Here is an 18,063-nt window from a genome sequence, read left to right as displayed (position 1 = left end):
ACGATATTTGACAAACATTCGACGTCCATTTCCTGCGAGTTAGTACCAGACGTATAGCGGAGTAATCCACTTTTCGAACGAGTAACACGTCAATTTAAGCTAATATTCCTCCGACAATGTACCAGCAACGAAACATTTAGCCCCGGGATAGTTTTCTGTTCCAGTCCCTATACGCTCTCTATTTAAGTTTTTTTTTTAACCTTCAAGGCAAACCACCGCCCTTCAAATATAGATACCTTAATTATTTTTGGCATTGTTCGTATCACGAGCGAACGTAAAGTAGGGAGCGTGAAACAATGACGGACTTTTGACTTATTCTCCCCGGTTCCCTCCCCTGCCATGTAAAAGTGAGGCGTAAGGAAAAAGTACGAGCCAAAAATATACTCACACAGAACTTCGACGGCGATTTGAAAAAACAACGTCCAAGGTGGCGAAGCAACAAGTCTCCCCGGTGGTTTTCGTCGAGGTGGTCCGAAAAGCCTCCGGTGAAATCTCCCAAGTGTAGACCAAATCAACTAGAGATAGAAAAAGAGCGACGCGAACAGTCGTCATGTTGTCCAAAACTGTTTTCCGAGGTAGATGTTTTTTTTTGTTTGTTTGTTTTTATTTTTTGTTTTTAGTTTAAGCTTAAATCCCTGGTGGGTGTTTCTGGGGATCTGACACGGAGCACGCGGCATGTGGCGCTTTTAAAAGGGGCGTAGGAGCAGCCTTCTTCTCCAAAAATGTGAAAAATGTAAAAGATTTCGCCGCTCGAGCGACGGGAGCGAGCGTTCAAAGTGCCTGTTGCAACAGCGAGTCGGCCATCTAACCCACGACACCCACCGTTTCCACGCGCCGTGGGAGAAATAACAAACATAAATAGCCCAGCGTTTTCACAAACTATCCCGGATGAGAGAATTCATTAACTAAACCCAGCAAATAGAAGTCCACGTTCACTTTGAATGCCTGCAACTAGCAATGGAACTTACCTCGTTATTGATATCTCATATTTTAAAAAATGTCCATTTTGAGCTCATGTGGTGTTACTGGGTATTTACAATATTAATGTCAAGTTATTCTGGTGTTTCTGGGTCGGCAAGGAAGGTGAATCGCTTCGCTCACTGACAGAGATGCGAAGAATGCTCGGAATGAGAAGAGGAATGAAATGAACGCAAAGAGCGAGTTTGCGTCGGGGGCGGAGCGAAAGGTGGCGTCATCCCGGAGCCCTGCAGCCTCGCTCCGCGGAGCAGGGACAGGGAGGGCGCGTTGACATCCCGGGAACTGTGGCCTTCAGGGACGCGCGGAAAGTTCGACTTCCCACTTTCGTCGCGGTCAAATCATTTAGGTTTTGTCCTTACAATGTAGGCGAACCTGGAGTATGGCACCCTGTGCGAGCCCATACCCCATACTGTGTGTATCCTTTAATACTTACGTACCTGTGGTCGGAAACCAAAGAGCATATTTTCTGTGGCTGAAATGCAGGGGGAAGTGAGTGAATGGGGTGTGCGGTCATTGCCAACAGCCTCTCAAAATATACACACTGCCTTTATTTTTGCCCGTTTCCTTCCTGTCTTTGTTGCATCCACTTCTTCCTTGACAATCACACCATGTTTTTGTGGTTCATTATAAAAGTCATTAATGTAAACGTAATGCAAGATAGTATATTATATATGCAGCCTCAAAACCAGATACAGTGTCGCAGTTGCAGAGCGTCAGTCGATCTGTGGTACTTAATCACTTAATGTGCGGGGAAGACGTGCCATCTGTAATTTTTTTTGCAGTGTGTGACTTCAGCTGCATTCGGTGGCGTATTTGTGCAGCAGGACTCAAGGTACCTTAGTGCAATAATTTTGGCTTTGTTTTCCATCTTGTTTGCTTCCTTGTATATATAGGGGAAGCTCACAAAAAAAAAAATATATATATATAGATATATATATATATCTATATATATATATATATATACTCTAATTGCCCCACGGGGATAAATAAAGTTTTCTGAATCTGAATCTGAATATATATATATATATTCGTCATTTATTTACACATTCAGTACAATCTAGCAGTGGTGCATGACTGAAATGATTTGTCAAAAAAAAAAGCATCCTCTATGGCCGCGTCTTCTTCTAATTTGATTTGCAAGAGACCACGCATCCAAGAATAAAACAACCAATCCGAGACAGAAGGCATCACTGATGAGGTGTCAATCATTTCTTTTGCACTCGCGGACGCACTCATTGAGGGCACACCCTTGCAAACTCAGGCGGACTTGTTGCCTTGCTGAATCAATGGTGGAATATCCAGCTAAGGAAAATGAAAAAAACCCATTCCTTTCTTACAAACAACTCGGCAAAAAATAGCAAATAGAAGCAGCAAAGCAGCAATGAAGCTAAAAAAATAAAAGGAATTGGACAGATCCAAAACTGGGTTATAATAATTATGGATTTTTCATGATAGTTACCGTTGATGTTATGTGTTTTGACATTTATTCTTTGATTTCAATTTTTATAAGAGTTTTAAGAATTAGTTTCAGTTTGATTATTATGAGTTGTAGTATTACTTTTAGTTTTTGAAAAATATATGGAGCATTTGTCAAGTGCAAGATAAAAACAAAGGATCGCTAAGTATTGTATAATCAAATAACTACAATTCTCAAGCAACTGTTTAACTTTCCCGGACATACAACAATATCAAAATCAATACATTTAAAATGGATACCGAAAGTTCATTAATGACCTTAACTGACAATGACAAAAACGAAGGACATTTTTGATATGGTTATTAGAGGTGTACTGATCAGGGTGTTATTCTGCTCATTCAGATTAACCGAAGGTGCATATACCAATTCCGATACAATTCACATGGATTAGCTGCACATTTTTCAATTTCGGAGCTGGCCCGAATGAATATCTTAAGAATAAATAAATCTGTCAATTTTTGGAGGGGGGATTAACTCTGTCATGCACCCTGTAACCTGATAACATGATAAGGTGTCCACTATAGTAACCACTGTCCCTGAAAGTGTTAATCGATTAATCCGATTTTTTGGAAAAACATTCTATCCAATTTTCATCCCTTTATTATATACAAAAGCAAGACATTATTTCAAATTGACAGTGCAGAAAATGCACAAACATTAGTCACTGGTTTGGTGTGTAATGTGCAGTGTGAAGGAAAAGTGGGGGTGGGGCTCCAACGCACACAGGCTGGCCTCTAGTGCACAACGGGCTGCAAAGTATGAGCTGCGGGTGGTCGTTTTTTGTAATGGGCAATGAAAGATATTGATTAGCATATGCTGATCGTACACTTATCCAGGGAAATCAGCTGCTCATGATCAGTGGCCGATCGATCGGGGCACCACCTCTAGTTTTAGTTAGTTTTGTGAACATAAGGTGCAGTTTCAAATTGTTTCCATTTTTTTTCAGAAGCATTTTTGTTTTTATTTCATGTCGTTAACACAAATGTTTTAAAAAAAATTTATTTGGAGTTATTTCGTTAGTTTTCGTTAACAATGATATTCTCGATCCCAAGACAAGCCAAGGGTGAACATTGCTGTCGTCGTCATTTTCTCAACCACTTGTCCGTGTTGCTGCTTACAAGCAGCAAAATTGCAAGATCAAAGTCGATAACATGATTTTCAACAAAACATCAACATTTCATATTCTAAATTTCTTTGCTTTAAATGAACAAAAAGCAATTCAGTAGATTCACTTGAGCGTGTCCATACAGCCAAATACACAACCATGGTCCTGTCTGAACAAGCCATCCATTAGAGAGCCCGTTGTTTTGACACGGCTCTCTCAAAAGAAAACCATCGAGGAAGATGAACGACTGGCGCTCTGAAGACATCCATCGACACCTTTTAACGCCTGTCTGTGCTCGTTTGGCCCAGGGAGTGGAGGGTAGGGTACAGAAATGCCCATCGTTCTTGTCTGTCACTACATTCTTTGTTTCGGTTTTATTCAAGCATCACTTTTTTTTTTAACTTCATCATTTGTTCAAGACATATTACATTCTCGTGTTGACTGCCTCGTGGTGTTTCTTACAGTCATCAAATGGAGCGATGAGATCCAACAAAAGAGCTTGAAGAAAAATTCTGCCATTTTATCAGCTTTGATTGACTCTGTCAGGTCAACGTTGACTTAAACATGTTTATCATCATGGTTGCAGTTTGCAGTAGTGCAGAATTGCACCCAAGTGCTGCCCAACACGTCATCTGATCTAACTCACAAGCATTAAAACATATTTTTCCCAGGCTTGAGGAAACAAGCCAATTAAGCCTTCAATTATTCAGACCCTTTTGAGTTGAGGTGTATATTTGTTGAATGCATATCATTTACAAGAACGTGTCAGGACAAAAAAAAAACTGTAAGAACTTGTGTTAAGAATGAATGCATCCAGTGACCCTTTTATTTGTTTTGGGGGAGGTTTTTGTGACCAAGAAAAATCTAAACATTTTCCACTAATAACGTGACCCTTAACATGTCTGACTCAATGAAATAGGATTTTTTTTTTTTTGGGTGAGGTTAAGCAAAAATAATAAAGATAATGCGCCTTCAGGCTTGTGCTAGAACACCAAAGAGTGTCAGGAAAAGCCTACTAGAACAAGTTATCCTTCTCCGGGGATAATCAGAGGTAACTTATATTGCGCCGGGTGTGTGCTGACTACCATTAAGCAGGGCAGTCACATCCCAGTTATATGAGGGTGTGTACACTTATGCAACCTCATTACTGCAGTTACTAATTTTTCCCCACCCCCTTACAAAGATTTTTTATTAATCATTGTACAATTTACAGGTTTAAAAAACGTTTTGGAATGATTTATTTTGGACTCGTTTTTTTACATCACAAACACAAGCCATTTGAATAGGGGTGTGTAGACTTTTTATATCTACCGCGTGTAAAGAAAACACTTTTACAGAGTTGTATGTCCCAATATGATGCGCTGACATAAGAATCATCACTAGATACTGTTGCTTTTTTAAGCACATCGCATCTCCACAGCACAGGAGCCCATTCTGAGCAAAAGATTTGTTTGGCAGTCGTGTGATTTCAACTTTTTAAGGGCCGGCCACAGTACAATCGAATTAGGGTAATCCGGTTCATTTGCCCCCCCCCCCCAGATATACGCTGCTGCTGCAACTGTCTGGTCTGGTTTAGTCTGGTCGCCAACCTTCTCTAATCAGATCGTCGTCGAAGGCCAAGCGCTGGCTCTCTGCTCTTTGACTGCTGAGCTGGCTGCACTCTTTTTGCTTTATTCACACACAATGCGAAGAAAATGTAAAAATCAAGGTCGGCTCACTGATTTGCAATAATATGACCGTAGGGTAATTTTCTGCAAGTTATAGCAAAATGGGAAATCATCCCATTTGATAAAAAGACGTCTTTATTCAAAGATGTTCTCAAAGGCATGCTGCAGGGGAGAAGAAAAGAGAAAAGTAAAAAAAAAAAAATTTTTTTTTTTTAATGAAGTCCTCACAACCGTCTCTTGAAATCGAATCTGCTTTTTTTCTCACCCATTTGGTTGTCAGTGTTTCAAACAGTTTGCACACTCGCAGGTTAATCTCTTTATCACCGCGGCAGCAAATGTTGCCTGCGCAACAGAAGATACTGCCAGAAGGATACAGACATTAAAGTCAGATTATTGCATAACCGATGTTTAAAATGTGATTATGACCAGATGTGCCCGCAGATTTTTGCAGAGGCAAGGGATTTTTTGCGATATCGCAGAGACACACGTTTTTAGAACAACCGGCTTTAGGTGCGATTATCAAACAGAATCAGAGAAAGCGATATTCTGCCATCTGGCAATCCAAAATTCGACTATAAACGCAGTTTGACGCAAAATAGCTCGAAAGTATTCCATGCCCGTCGACCCAGTTCTTTCAACTACAGCTTTATGTTTGGAATAATAGCACGGCTTTCAAGGATTTCGTATTAATGGGACAGAGTGATTGACGGGAAAATAAAATGGAATGATTCTGTGCTTGGTCATATCAATCAATAATTACACAATTACAAGTTCCTTATTATCTAAAGTGAACAACTTGGCATTTCTTAGTTGCTTACCATTTGGCGTGTAGTGTATAAACTGATGTAAAATTGCTCCAGATGCTCTAGCAAGGTACAGCATACGAAGGCAGCAGCGTAATTCTCCTTAATAGCCTGAAATGCTCCCTTTCAAGGCATATGGGCGGATGATATCTGGCAGTGGCTGATCATTTTCCTTTTGGAGAAAAAGCATATCGCAGGCGCTGGACATTAAGGATGACGGCGGATCAGAGCAATTGGTAATCGTTGTCCGTCTCTCCGGCGTAAATGTCAGAGGTAAGGCGATAACAAGAAATCCAGGACTCAATATTAAGTGCCGCATTCAATCCAAGAGGAGCGCTCAGGACTGGGAGACATCTGCAGTCAGGAGTTTTTTTGAATCAATGTTTTTCGATTTCACTTTAGAACTACACATGTGGGCTGTTTATCCATCCATCCATCCATTTTCCGATCCGCTTATTCTCACAAGGGTCACGGGGGGTGCTGGAGCCTATCCCAGCTGTCGTCGGTCAGTAGGCGGGGGACACCCTGAACAGGTTGCCAGCCAATCACAAAGCACACAGAGACGAACAACCACGCTCACACTCACACCTAGGGACATTTTGGAGTGTTCAATCAGCCTGCCATGCATGTTTTTAGAATGTGGGAGGAAACTAGAGTACCCGGAGAAAACCCAGGCAGACCCGGGGAGAACATGCAAACTCCACACAGGGAGGCCGCAGCCGGAATCGAACCCTGCACCTCTGAACTGTGAGTTCAACGTGCTAACCGCTGGAGCACCGGGCCGCCTGAGCTGTTTACTTTTGGTCAGATATATTTCAATTGTTTTGGAATTATTTTCTTTTTCTGTTCACAGATGGACCTATGAAGCAAGTTCAATCAGGGGGCGGCAGGTTGAGTGGCCGTTATACATTCAAACATTTTAAAATAGAGCTGTAATTCCAGTCCCGTAATACTGTGAAACCTCAATATTTCTGCTGGCCCCGACTGAATCTGCAACGGGCCTGTGCCAAATCTGCCCTTTCTCACTGAACGGTTGTTTTTTTTTCTCCTTTTATTTTTGTATTCCTTCTCCCTTCCAATCTCCCCTATCTGCTGAGGAAACATTGAAGAGTCGTTTTATTTGTCCCACAAAAACAGGTTCGCTTAAAACTCCAAATTGGCCACAGGTATGAATGTTGAGTGTGAATGGTTTTGGGGTTGTTTGGCGATCATTCCAGGGTGTACCCCCGGATCCTCACCGCGAGAGGCCTGCCGTAGCCTCCAACTTCCTTAAGTGAAAATGGATGGATGGTTGATATATTTCACAAGGGTGTGTTGAAAAGTAGTTCAGCATCTCAGGCCCGGATAAAAACGGAAAGCTGACAACTTCAAAGCCTTCCGTCCATGAAAGTTGTCTTATATTGGCTGAGCTGGGGCAAGCTTTTTGGTTGTGAAGAGTGTAATTATTTTTCTCCATACAGGAAATGTAAATGGATGAAAAAACAATTTATTTCCACCGCCCATTGTGAATCCTCTTTCACAAGGAGTCTAAAAAAAAGATGATTTAGGTCTAAGTGCCGACATTATGTTTTGGATTAATCTTCTCCCGGCAGTTTGTGTGTTTTCATCAGCTTTTAGGGCAATGGTAATTTTGGTCCAATTTCTGGCCGATTGCCCCGTTGTTCAAATGCTAATCATCATCACTGTGTAAATTGTTTTCTAGTTTAACACTCAAGGAAAGCGACTGCAAATATGTCACCCGGAGCGTCGGCAAGTAATCTTCTCTGTAAGCTCTTAAGTGAACTCAAGGAGGGTTATTCAGCACGTCCATTTTACACCTGGATGATGGTCACGAAACTGGAGCAGGGCAAAGAAGTCAAGATAAAACCAGTATGACGGGCAGATATGTGCAGCATTTCAGTCAAATAAGCGCATGAATTGAAATTTGCAAAACTGAAATTCTGTGGGGAAATAAATCATGAAATAAAGGCGTGTCTTTTCGATAGCTTTGAACAAAAACAAAACATGATCAGTTTGCAAGCAAAATGAGACAAGGCAGAGGCATGTTTTAATTGAGCCATTTTTTTATACAAGAAAACTGCAGATTTGCGCTCTGAAAATATGGTTGAATTCTTGCTTTCAGCTGTTCAAACCATTTACTCCATCAGGGCTATAAATATGTTACCATGAACCGCGATTTAACCCTTTCAAGGACAGCGGTTACTACAGTGGACAGCTTATCATGTTTATCAGGTTACAGGCTTCATTCTAGTTCAATATATGGAAAACATCCATTTGAAGTGACTTGTTTTGTGCGATTGCCATCCGCTACGTCAGGGGTGTCAAACCCACTTTTGTAGCAGGCCACATTTTAGTTACTGTTTCCCTTGGAGGGCCGTTCTGACTGAAACAAGAGAAAAGGTGTCAAAAATAACAATTTATTCAACTGTTGTGTAAGTTACTGTAATGAGAGGTTTGGTCACAAGAAAAAGCTTGCACACTCTCTGTTATTTGTTAATATGAGAATTTGAAACTTTGGTATAGATTTTAGTAAGCATCATGAAAGTTGATTTGCTTTCACGGGCCACATAAAATTATGTGGCGGGCCAGATCTGGCCCCCGAGCCTTGAGTTTGACACCTGTGCGCTATGTGTTTATAACTGCTCTATTGTATGCTATTATTCATGTAAATGAGGGGGAACTTTGAGTAAATATCAATAAAATAACACATGCAGAGAAGTCAATGTCATAATGAAATCACAAATAACTCCAATATTCAGAGAAATAAACATCCCTGGAGTATGGCCTGATCTCATTTGATCTCTAAAGAGAAATAAACACAACAAAGCATTGAAAAAGTGAAAGAAGCATCTTCAAAGTTCAAGCTGGTGCAGTGTGAAAACAAATCTTAAGTGTTAAGATTACATCAATCTGGCGATCGGATTCATCTTCACAAAAAGGTCAGAAACGTCTTCCAGCAGCACATAACGGCAACGCGGTCATCTACGAAAAACAAACAATTCTTTATTTTTGCTGTCGACGGAAAACTTTTGGGTTTGACATCAGATGTGAACAGAACGTAGAACTTTTTTTTTTTTAATTCCCTGACATTTGTTTTTTATGTGATTGATTGTATATTAATAGTGCTGCGTGTGTAACCAACATGAAAACTGGAGAGCAATATAGCAGTTAAAAAAAAAAAAAAGCAATTGTGAGTCTGGGAGAAGAATGGAAACTCAGTGATTTCACGAACAGCGAGTACAGCAGTGCCTTGGGATAAAAGTTTGATTCATTCCGTGACCATGCTCGCAACTCAGAACATTTTTCTGCAATAAAATGTATGAAAATGGCATCAATCTGTGTTTTTTTTAAATAAGGAAAATAGCATATTATTGTCACGTTTGCGAGGTGGTGGTGGACCCCAAAAAGCAGGCAAGAGGGAGGAGCAGGTTGTACTTGAAAGCTTGTATTAAAACTCAAAACTAAATCCAAAACAAACAAGGTTCAAAGCATCAAACAAAACACATGACCGAAGATAAAAGATAACAATGACCAAAACCTGACTGAAAAAAACATGACAGCAGCCAGCAAACAGCAACAAACAAACATGACAGTAGCAAAGAGCAACAAACAAACATGACGGTAGCAGAGAGCAACAAACAATGACCCGACAATGAGTAGTCGGCCTGGAGTCCTTTTATAGCCACTAATTACCTAATGACCAACAGGTGTGCAGCTGCAGGGGAAGCCCTACAGTGCCACCTGTTGGTCCCAAACCGAATCATGACAATTATATTGTACTTCATTTTTTTTAAAAAAAAAAAAAAAAAAAAAAAAAAAACATGGAGTACCTAAAGAATTAAATTATTTCTGGCCACTCCACTGAAAGTTTTTTTTAGCTCCGCTCCTGACGACTGTTCACCTCCGGACAAAAATATAGAGGCTGCACCAGAACATTTATAAAACCGAAACCACTCAGGATCAAGATGAATAGCTAGGTCAGGCAGGAATATACCAAAAAGTGGACACGTAAGTTTTATGGACTGATAAAACAAAGATGAATCTTTAGCAGAGTGACGGAAAGGCTTTGTAAACCTTTGAAAATGAAATCTACTCATGATCCCAAACATGTGAGCTCATCTGTGAAATGAGGTAATTGTCATGGCTTGGACTTGCAGAGCTTCTTCTGGGATGGGATCGTTAATCTTGATGGATGATGTCATGTGATTTCAGGTGAAAAATTAATTCTATGGAGTCGACAAAAACATTTTGGCTGTCAATTTATGAAAGAAATTTCACCAAACCAAACTGATTGGGAGTGTTGACACAGTTGCCAAAACACCAAAGGGCTTCATCATAGGCATCTCCTTTCAAATCCTTTCTGTCAAATGCAACCTAAATTGTGGAGAAAATCCAGTTATACAGTAATAGCTGGAAATAAAATCCGAACTGTTGATTTTTTGTCATATTCATTCATCTTTTGATGTCAAACCCAAAAGTTTTCAGTGTACAACCAAAAAAAAAAAAAAAAAAAAAGAGCAACTGGTCTTACTGTGCAATACTTTAAAGGTTATCATTGTTTACAAGGTTGCATTTTCAATTAAATCGTGCCTTTCGGAACAGCCGCTTGCAAAATTAGCTTGAATCTTTGCGTGGCGGGTTTCTGACATGCACAATCTGCTTTAAAATGCATCGCAACAAAACTGGGCTTCTAAGTCTAACAGCATGTTTATTTCACAGTATTTCCTAGTGTTTTACAAATATTAGGAAGAAAGTCCATTTTGTAAATCCAAAATCCATTTTGTAATCCTCACAAGGTTCGCGGATGTGCTCTGAACTGGTTGCCAGCCAATCGCAGGGCACACATAGAGGAACAACCATCCGCGCTCACAATCACACCTAGGGACAATTTAGAGTGTTCCATTAAGCTGCCATGTATGTTTTTGGAATGTGGGAGGAAACCGGAGCACCCAGAGAAAATCCAGGCAGGCACGGGAGAACATGCAAACTCCACACAGGAAGGCCGGAGCCAGAATCAAACCCTGCACCTCTGCACTGTGAGGCATACTAACCGGCCGACACCGTGCTGCCCCCCCAATTCCAACCTTGGGTTAATCGGATCATAAAGAAAATTAAAAAGAAAAAAAAAAAAAAGAAAACCAAGTCAATCGCGTTGTACAGGTAATATGTCACATTAATCGTGAAAAGTTTTAAATGATCATCCTTGCCTCATTTATTTATATCACAAAAAAAAAAAAAATGCATTCGAAAAGGGATGTGGAGACATTTTTTGAACCATTCTCAAGCACCGATTCTCACATAAAACTTAATGATGTGTCACTCCTGGCTGTTTTGTACAAATTGTAAACAACACTCACGTTAGTTGTTGGTCATGATGAAAACACGCTGCCACACAGAAGCATTTCAAAAGTCGTGGTGAGTAATGTCAAAGCCAGGGCCAACTTTAATCAACTCACAATTGTAAATGCAGTTAAAGCACAGCGACAATTTAGTTCTTTGGAAGTTGATGTGCGCGGGAAGTACAACAACATGACCTCGTGACCATGCACGTGATCACCTTTAACGCGACATTTGTAACCATCCAGTCGGCTCAGACACATCATACGAGGCGAAGAGAACCGTCTAAAACACAAAAGAGCATACAGACGGAGAAAGGGAAACGTTGGAATAAAGCAGAGAATTTTGAATACGAGAAGGCACAGGACTGACATTTAGAAGGGAGAAGACACGCCGTCATTGGTTTCACAATTGTGGAAGCGTTGTGTAAACAAACATTTGCACAAGTTGGCTTGAGTCACATGTTTTGTTTTTTTAATTCTAGGAACAGGTATTTGAAAACAATGAGGTTTTCCATCTGTTGAGTCGTGAACTCCATACTTAGTTATTTCAGTGGTGCAGAATGTATACGGTAACTCACTGAGAGCCTATCCATCTCCGTTTTTCTGTAAACAAAAACAACATACAAAAATCTCCAAAGTGCTAGATAAGCTTCAATAGATGGAGGAGTCCCCTGGGAGGATTTTTGGTAAAACAGGTTACGGCAAAAGTGGCAAATTTGCCAGCATCTTTTGTCCACAATAACAAAAGTGAACTAAAATAAACTAAAGTAAAATAAAGAGTCTTTCAGTTCTAGAAAGAACTGAAAGGGCTGATTTGACGCCCTTGTTTTGCTGAGACTCGACAGTAGATGGCAGCAAAGTACAGACTAAATACAAAGACGCATCCAGTCTGAACAAATGGTAATTTAAGCAAATTGCACATTCAGTCCACGTTTTATTATTATTATTTTTTTTTTTTGCTGCTGCTAAATCCTTAAGGCGGTCCTCAAATATAAAGTGCATGAAGGCAGTCAGTCATCATGACCTGAGTAAAGCAACTCCAAGTGTGCTGCAAGAGCCACTCTAAGGATCACTTTTGAAAACATCCAGCAACCATTTGACATTTTGAGCGGCCTGACATCTCAAGTCAAGCGCACTCGCTCTCGCCAAAAATGAAGTTAACTTCAGTTTTGCTCATGTCCTGTATTTCAATGAAGTGGTGTGCAAATTACAGTGGATGCTCAACCAAGGACTTTGCTTCGATTGCATTCAATTCCATTTAAAAGTGAATAAAAATCCGCTTTTACTTTCACTTTATGTGTGCGCACATTCAAAGGCTATACCATTGAAATTACATCCTGTTTTGGTCCAGTATTTGGGAAACATGAAGTATGTTCGGATGCTCCAAATAGACTTTCTTCTGGATCAAAATGGGAAAAATTCTGCTGTGAGTATTTGGTTGAAGGTTAGGATTTGAACCTTTGGGAGTCTGCACATTTTTACCCGAATCACATCGTTGTCACATCAAGTCATGTTCAACTCACAACCAATTAGAGAAATAAAACACACACGCCAATGTCTTTGCTAAAAAAAAAAAAAAAAAAAAAAAAAAAAATCTTGACAGCCATCGATTCGATTCTCAGTCATCCAGATCACGGTAATCCACAAAGGCTGAAACAAGGCTTCTTGCGTGTTGAATTTGTTGTGATTTTTCTTTTCTTGTTTTCCAAAAACATAGAAAAGTGACTTGGGCAGATATGCTATTTAATTAATAACATGTTCTCGGTGCAACCTAAAAAAATAATAATAATATTAAAAAAAAAAAAAAAATTAAAAATGTGAAAAAATTAAAAAACAAACAAAAAAAAAAAACCTGACAAGCACCATGGTGTTGGCAGTAAGATTTTGGTATCTCTGAGCCTGGGCCCAGTGCAATCCTACACCCACAGCACCCAAGAGCCCGACCCGCTAGGCACGGCCTCTGTTTGCATCTGCAGCAGAACGTCGTACAAGATGAGCAGCAAGGGCAAAGTCAAGCTCAGTAGCTCGTACAGGAAGGCATAGTCCCGGGCGTTGTCGCTGAGGTGTCTAGCGAAGGCCCGTGCCCCCCCTCGCACCTGGCGGCACGCGCGCCTCGGGGCGCCACACACGGCGCGCGCCACATTCAGGGGCCTGCTCAGCTGCTTCCGTAATACAGAGCTGAAGGTACCTGCTGCAGGCTGGCTCTGCAGGGCCGCTGTACAGCTGGACGAGGCGCCCTCTTCCACAGCACCACATCGCCCCTCAAACCGACTTCCAAAATGATTCTGGAACAGAGACATCGGGGATCAGCAGTGACAAGTAATGAACTGCAAATGCTGTACAAAAACAACCACACATTTTTGTCAAGTGTTTTCAATATAAAAAATAGCACCTGCAATATTATGCTTCCTAAAAACATACAATGACAATTAAATAGAACTTAAAGATTTAAGCAGAGTTTTGCCACTTTTTTGGTTTCAATTCAGTAGACATTGTGCCGCTCCTCCTTGTGTGCAAGCTTTGGCCACAGGAGGCAATACATACATACATATATGCATGTTGACATACATAGAACTAGTCAAAACTATGCAGCAAGCTGCAGTAATAATCAAAGCAGAACCGACAATAAGTCGCTGATGGTGTAGAGGTACACACGTACAACGTGGGATCAGTTCCCACTCAGTGAGGTTGTGGATGTGGGCGTGAATGGTCGCTTGTCTTTATATGCGCCCTGCGACTGACTGGCAACGAGTTCAAGTTGTTGTCTGCCTTCCGCCCAAAGTTAACTGGGATAGGCTCCAGCAGCGCCCTGCGACTCTTTTCAGGATAAGCAGTGTTGAAAATGAATGGCTGGGTGGAGTAATAATCATAATAGTAAGAGCTGCAAGTAAGCATGACAAAAGAGAATCTGTTCTCAATTGTTGTATCTCTCTGAATGAAGGTTAAATTATTAGATATTCTTCACAGAGAGATGTCTGTGAGCATTATTACATTATCTATGTGGCACGCCACATTTCATGTCTAAATAGTTGTTGCTTAACTCTTTCAGGGACAGAGGTTACTACAGTGGACAGATTATCATGTTATCAGGTTAAAGGGTGCATGAAGGAGTTGAACGGTACTAACACCGCAAGATCAATGTTATTTGGCAGCCTTTCAATTGCGTTTTGCATTGTTTATTAACCTTTAGCTCAACAGATTGACCTAAAGCAAAGCTATGTGGCTGTTTTAACTACACAGCATGTATTTCTCTGCGTTTCAAGGTTAGTTTGACAATGACGGCTCCATTTGAAAACGTCCACATTTGCACACATCCACATTTGCGGCACTCATATCTTACCAAGCGTGTCGACACATTCCTATGCAGGCTTGTCCCGTTGTTAAGTTGATCAAAGTGAAGCTTGCAGTACAATTTACCTGTCAAAGTATATCAAATGTTAATATGAAGCCAACCAAATCATTGGGTACACCGGCGTAATCCAACAAGATCTGTATTAACTGTAAGATAATAATGCTCATTAAAGTAACACATTTGAGTTTTCTGGCAGGCTTTTGCATACATTTCCACGATTGTAGCAGGAAAAGCAACGTCAAGTGTTCATTCATTTGCGACTAATGAAGACAACAGGTAGTGAAGTGCAGGCCTCCTCCCCAATGGACTTGTCTATCTTCCAGCGTATGTGCAGATTTGATTTAAGAAAACTTTGTTTCGTTTTCTTAAATCAATTCAAATCTGGAAGATACTTGTTGCTGCGGTTCTGAGGAAAATCAGCAGCGCTTGCAGTTAATGCATTTTTAAATTTTGCTCCAAATGAAAGCCAAACATATCCAACATTTCAAAATGTCGCAAAACAGGAGTTACCGGTTGAAATGGGACTAGTACAAGTCAGACATGTACTAGTTTCCCAAATTCAATTTTTTTTTTTTTTGGTATGTCAGTCTGCTACCGGTAATTGAATGGCACAGACGCCACTCTGTTAGGCTCATACTGTACATTTTTGAATGTGACACTGGTAGTGCTTCACCAGCCATGAACCTCAGTGTACGTCATTGCCGCAAGATCATGTAAATTCTAAATATGCACTCTCTAGAAAGGTACACGTTCACATTTGTAACCAATTTCTGCCTCGATGAAGATTATAGTGTTTATATTTTTGACATTGTCGGATCATTTGTACAGTACTGCTGTTTTTAACACCGCATACTGAGACCAAAATATAGCGCCAAAATGGTCACCTCTTTGACAGTGTCAAGCAAAAATGAGCATTTATTATCTTTGTTCAGATTGATTTTCGAGCTTTATGAGTGAAAGTGCTGGTACCGTGTTGAGAGTCAAAGGCATGTGATCCCTGGCGCAGGGCAGAGCTGCAGGTGGTGCAGCGAAAGCACTCCCTGTGGAAGTAGAAGCCCTCGGCACAAATCCGCTCGACCAAATAAACACGCCGCTCGCATGAGTGGCACTTTTCAGCCGACTGGGGGAACGCCCTTTGGACCGAGCTGCCCTGAGGACCACATAACACACCAATGATCAGGACAGATTTGGAAGACTTCAAGATTTCATCAACCTCATTAAAAGGAACGTGAACTTCAAATGTGATTTACTTTTAGAAAACACAAAAGTACTGTAATGTGTGTTTTAATGAGGAAAAGTAGCACTCCGTGATTGTACTTTTTTCGAATATACGGTAATGACATAACTCAGCTGTTTTCATCACACTGTCGGAATGCTACTGGTGTGACTGCATTGGCCACCTGAGGGCAGGGCAGTAATGTTCACTGAAGCGTTACTTTATGAGAAATCCCCAGCAGTTCTTGCCTCTTCTCATATATGTAATGCAGTCGGCCGCCCACGTCCTGCCTAAAACTCCATTGAAATCTATAAGAACATTTCGATACCCAAGCTCATCATTTCAGGCACTAATATAAGTCATTCTTCTTAGAGGATAAAGAATACATTTTATGACTGTGAGTACAGTTATATATTGTCTGTCAAATGTTGTTACCGAACCATTTGTGTTGCTCCAAGGGTTTAAAGAACCAAAACATACTGTAGAATCTACAGTGCCAATTAATTAGCATTAGCATGAAGCTAGCAGGACCGCTCTGGTGGCAGTTGTTTGGCTGTTTTCTAATACATTCATTATCTCAACCCGCTTATCCTCACGTCTGCGGGTTTGTTTGCTGGAGCCTACAAGATGGAAGTATGCTGAAGCCATTTTGTTGATGACTTGTTCACTTTTTGCCAAACTGCTGTGTCCTGTAAATTGTGTTGAGTTCACTGCCACCGTGCACCGCCAAATCTACATTCTTAAGTTAAAGTGAAAAAAGTCATAAGTCGAGCCACTCGTATCTCGTATTCTTTCTAAGGGATTCACATTTTTGGGGTGGCTGACTGGGAATCAGAATCAGAAGTTTGAAAACTGGTCTGGTGCAAGCAGTTAAAAAAAAAAAAACTGCCACAGTTTGAGGATGTAAATTTAGCCAAGACATGACCCTAAAATGAGAGCAAGTTCCTTTTCTAAAATCAAAATCCAATGCCAGGCTTTTCCATAATTGAATATTGATTTAATATTATGGCTTTATTTTACATTAGAACATAGCTGTCTAATATTTAGGCTCCAAATTAACCCCTTCATGCACCAATAATGATAACCTGTAACCTGAGAACATGATAAGATGGCCACTGCAGTGACCGCTGTCCCTGAAAGGGTTACGTTTACCTACACGGTAGGGGAAAAATATTTCCCTTGCCCAAAAAATTTTTGATACAGATGAACCTAATGTTGTGGCTGTTGCTACACGCTCAACATTATTGAAGCACACTTAAAGCGTGTGTATTAAGCTCTTCAATTATAGTGTGTTGTCATTTTTAGTGAAAGGACCAAAATAAACCCTTTTAACAAATTCAGGCAGTCTGTGAAACCCCATGCCACAATGTGCATGCTCAGATCAAACAGAAGGGGGAGACATCAACCAACATAAAAAGCTTGACTCACTTGGAGTGGAAAACATATTTACAGCTAGTTTCTTATCATGTTTCCAACTCGATCAAAAAGTCTAATTATTAGCAGTCGGAGTAAAAAGCAAAAATACGAACATGTACAAGTGCAACCCGTGAAAACTGCTTAGACATGTGGATGATGTTGCTTTACAGCACTGTATGGGATGGGTGGAGTAGAAACCACAAGGAAACCAGCGGGCACGCACACACACTGGCAACCACATTCTCCTCCTTTATGAGGTCCTGCTGCTGATCGAAAGCACACGTGCAGAAAGAGCCGAGAGGGCAAAACCAACATGTGCATAGTGCTACATTGCAGGATGCATTCTTGTTTGTGTGTGATGGTGACAAAGAAGCAGTCAACGTATTAAAGAGTGCACATCAAAGAAATACGCAACATTTCACGGAAGCAATTGTTTGCACACGCTCAAAAGTCTTCCATCCCAGTAGTATGACAATAACCATAATCTTTTGAACATAAAATAAACACGCATGCCACAAGAGTGTCCAAACATGCAAGCAAACACAAGGCAGGGGGGGAGGGGTCAAAGGGTGAGCACGCTATAGTCACCTTGATAACAACAGAGCTGTCTGCTGAGATCAAACCGCTGAGGTGAAGCGCTTTCTCCTTTATGCTCTTTGACTGAAATTCTCTTGCTTGTTGCGACTGAGCTTTTTTCTAAAATGGGAAGC

General features: G+C 40.7%; 2 protein-coding genes across 17 annotated transcripts in view; both read right to left on the bottom strand.

The window, feature by feature from the left end:
• tead1b (TEA domain family member 1b) overlaps positions 1-1,151 on the bottom strand; it is a 49,272-nt gene extending 48,121 nt beyond the window's left edge. For 2 of the 8 annotated variants that reach the window (XM_019886767.1, XM_019886770.1), the window contains exon 1: positions 389-849. The gene's annotated coding sequence lies outside the window, so the exon portion shown is untranslated. Of the gene's footprint in view, positions 1-388; positions 850-968 lie in introns of those variants that run through there. The other 6 variants (XM_019886768.1, XM_019886772.1, XM_019886771.1 and 3 more) reach the window with 6 other exon arrangements.
• A 7,511-nt stretch (positions 1,152-8,662) lies between these two features.
• mical2a (microtubule associated monooxygenase, calponin and LIM domain containing 2a) overlaps positions 8,663-18,063 on the bottom strand; it is a 41,393-nt gene continuing 31,992 nt past the window's right edge. For 4 of the 9 annotated variants that reach the window (XM_019886848.1, XM_019886847.1, XM_019886851.1 and 1 more), the window contains 4 exons: positions 17,942-18,049; positions 15,691-15,871; positions 14,710-14,786; positions 11,451-13,654 (listed from right to left, as the gene is read on the bottom strand). In XM_019886848.1, the coding sequence (XP_019742407.1) occupies positions 13,286-13,654; positions 14,710-14,786; positions 15,691-15,871; positions 17,942-18,049 (735 nt within the window). In that variant the 3' untranslated portion in view covers positions 11,451-13,285. Of the gene's footprint in view, positions 9,013-11,450; positions 13,655-14,709; positions 14,787-15,690; positions 15,872-17,941; positions 18,050-18,063 lie in introns of those variants that run through there. The other 5 variants (XM_019886852.1, XM_019886855.1, XM_019886856.1 and 2 more) reach the window with 3 other exon arrangements.

This window comes from Hippocampus comes, unplaced genomic scaffold (assembly GCF_001891065.2).
Source record: "Hippocampus comes isolate QL1 unplaced genomic scaffold, H_comes_QL1_v1.1 scaffold261, whole genome shotgun sequence".
Taxonomy (NCBI): Eukaryota; Metazoa; Chordata; class Actinopteri; order Syngnathiformes; family Syngnathidae; genus Hippocampus; species Hippocampus comes.
The sequence above is the reverse complement of the archived record's forward strand: the minus strand, read 5'-3'. Positions and strand labels throughout refer to the sequence as shown.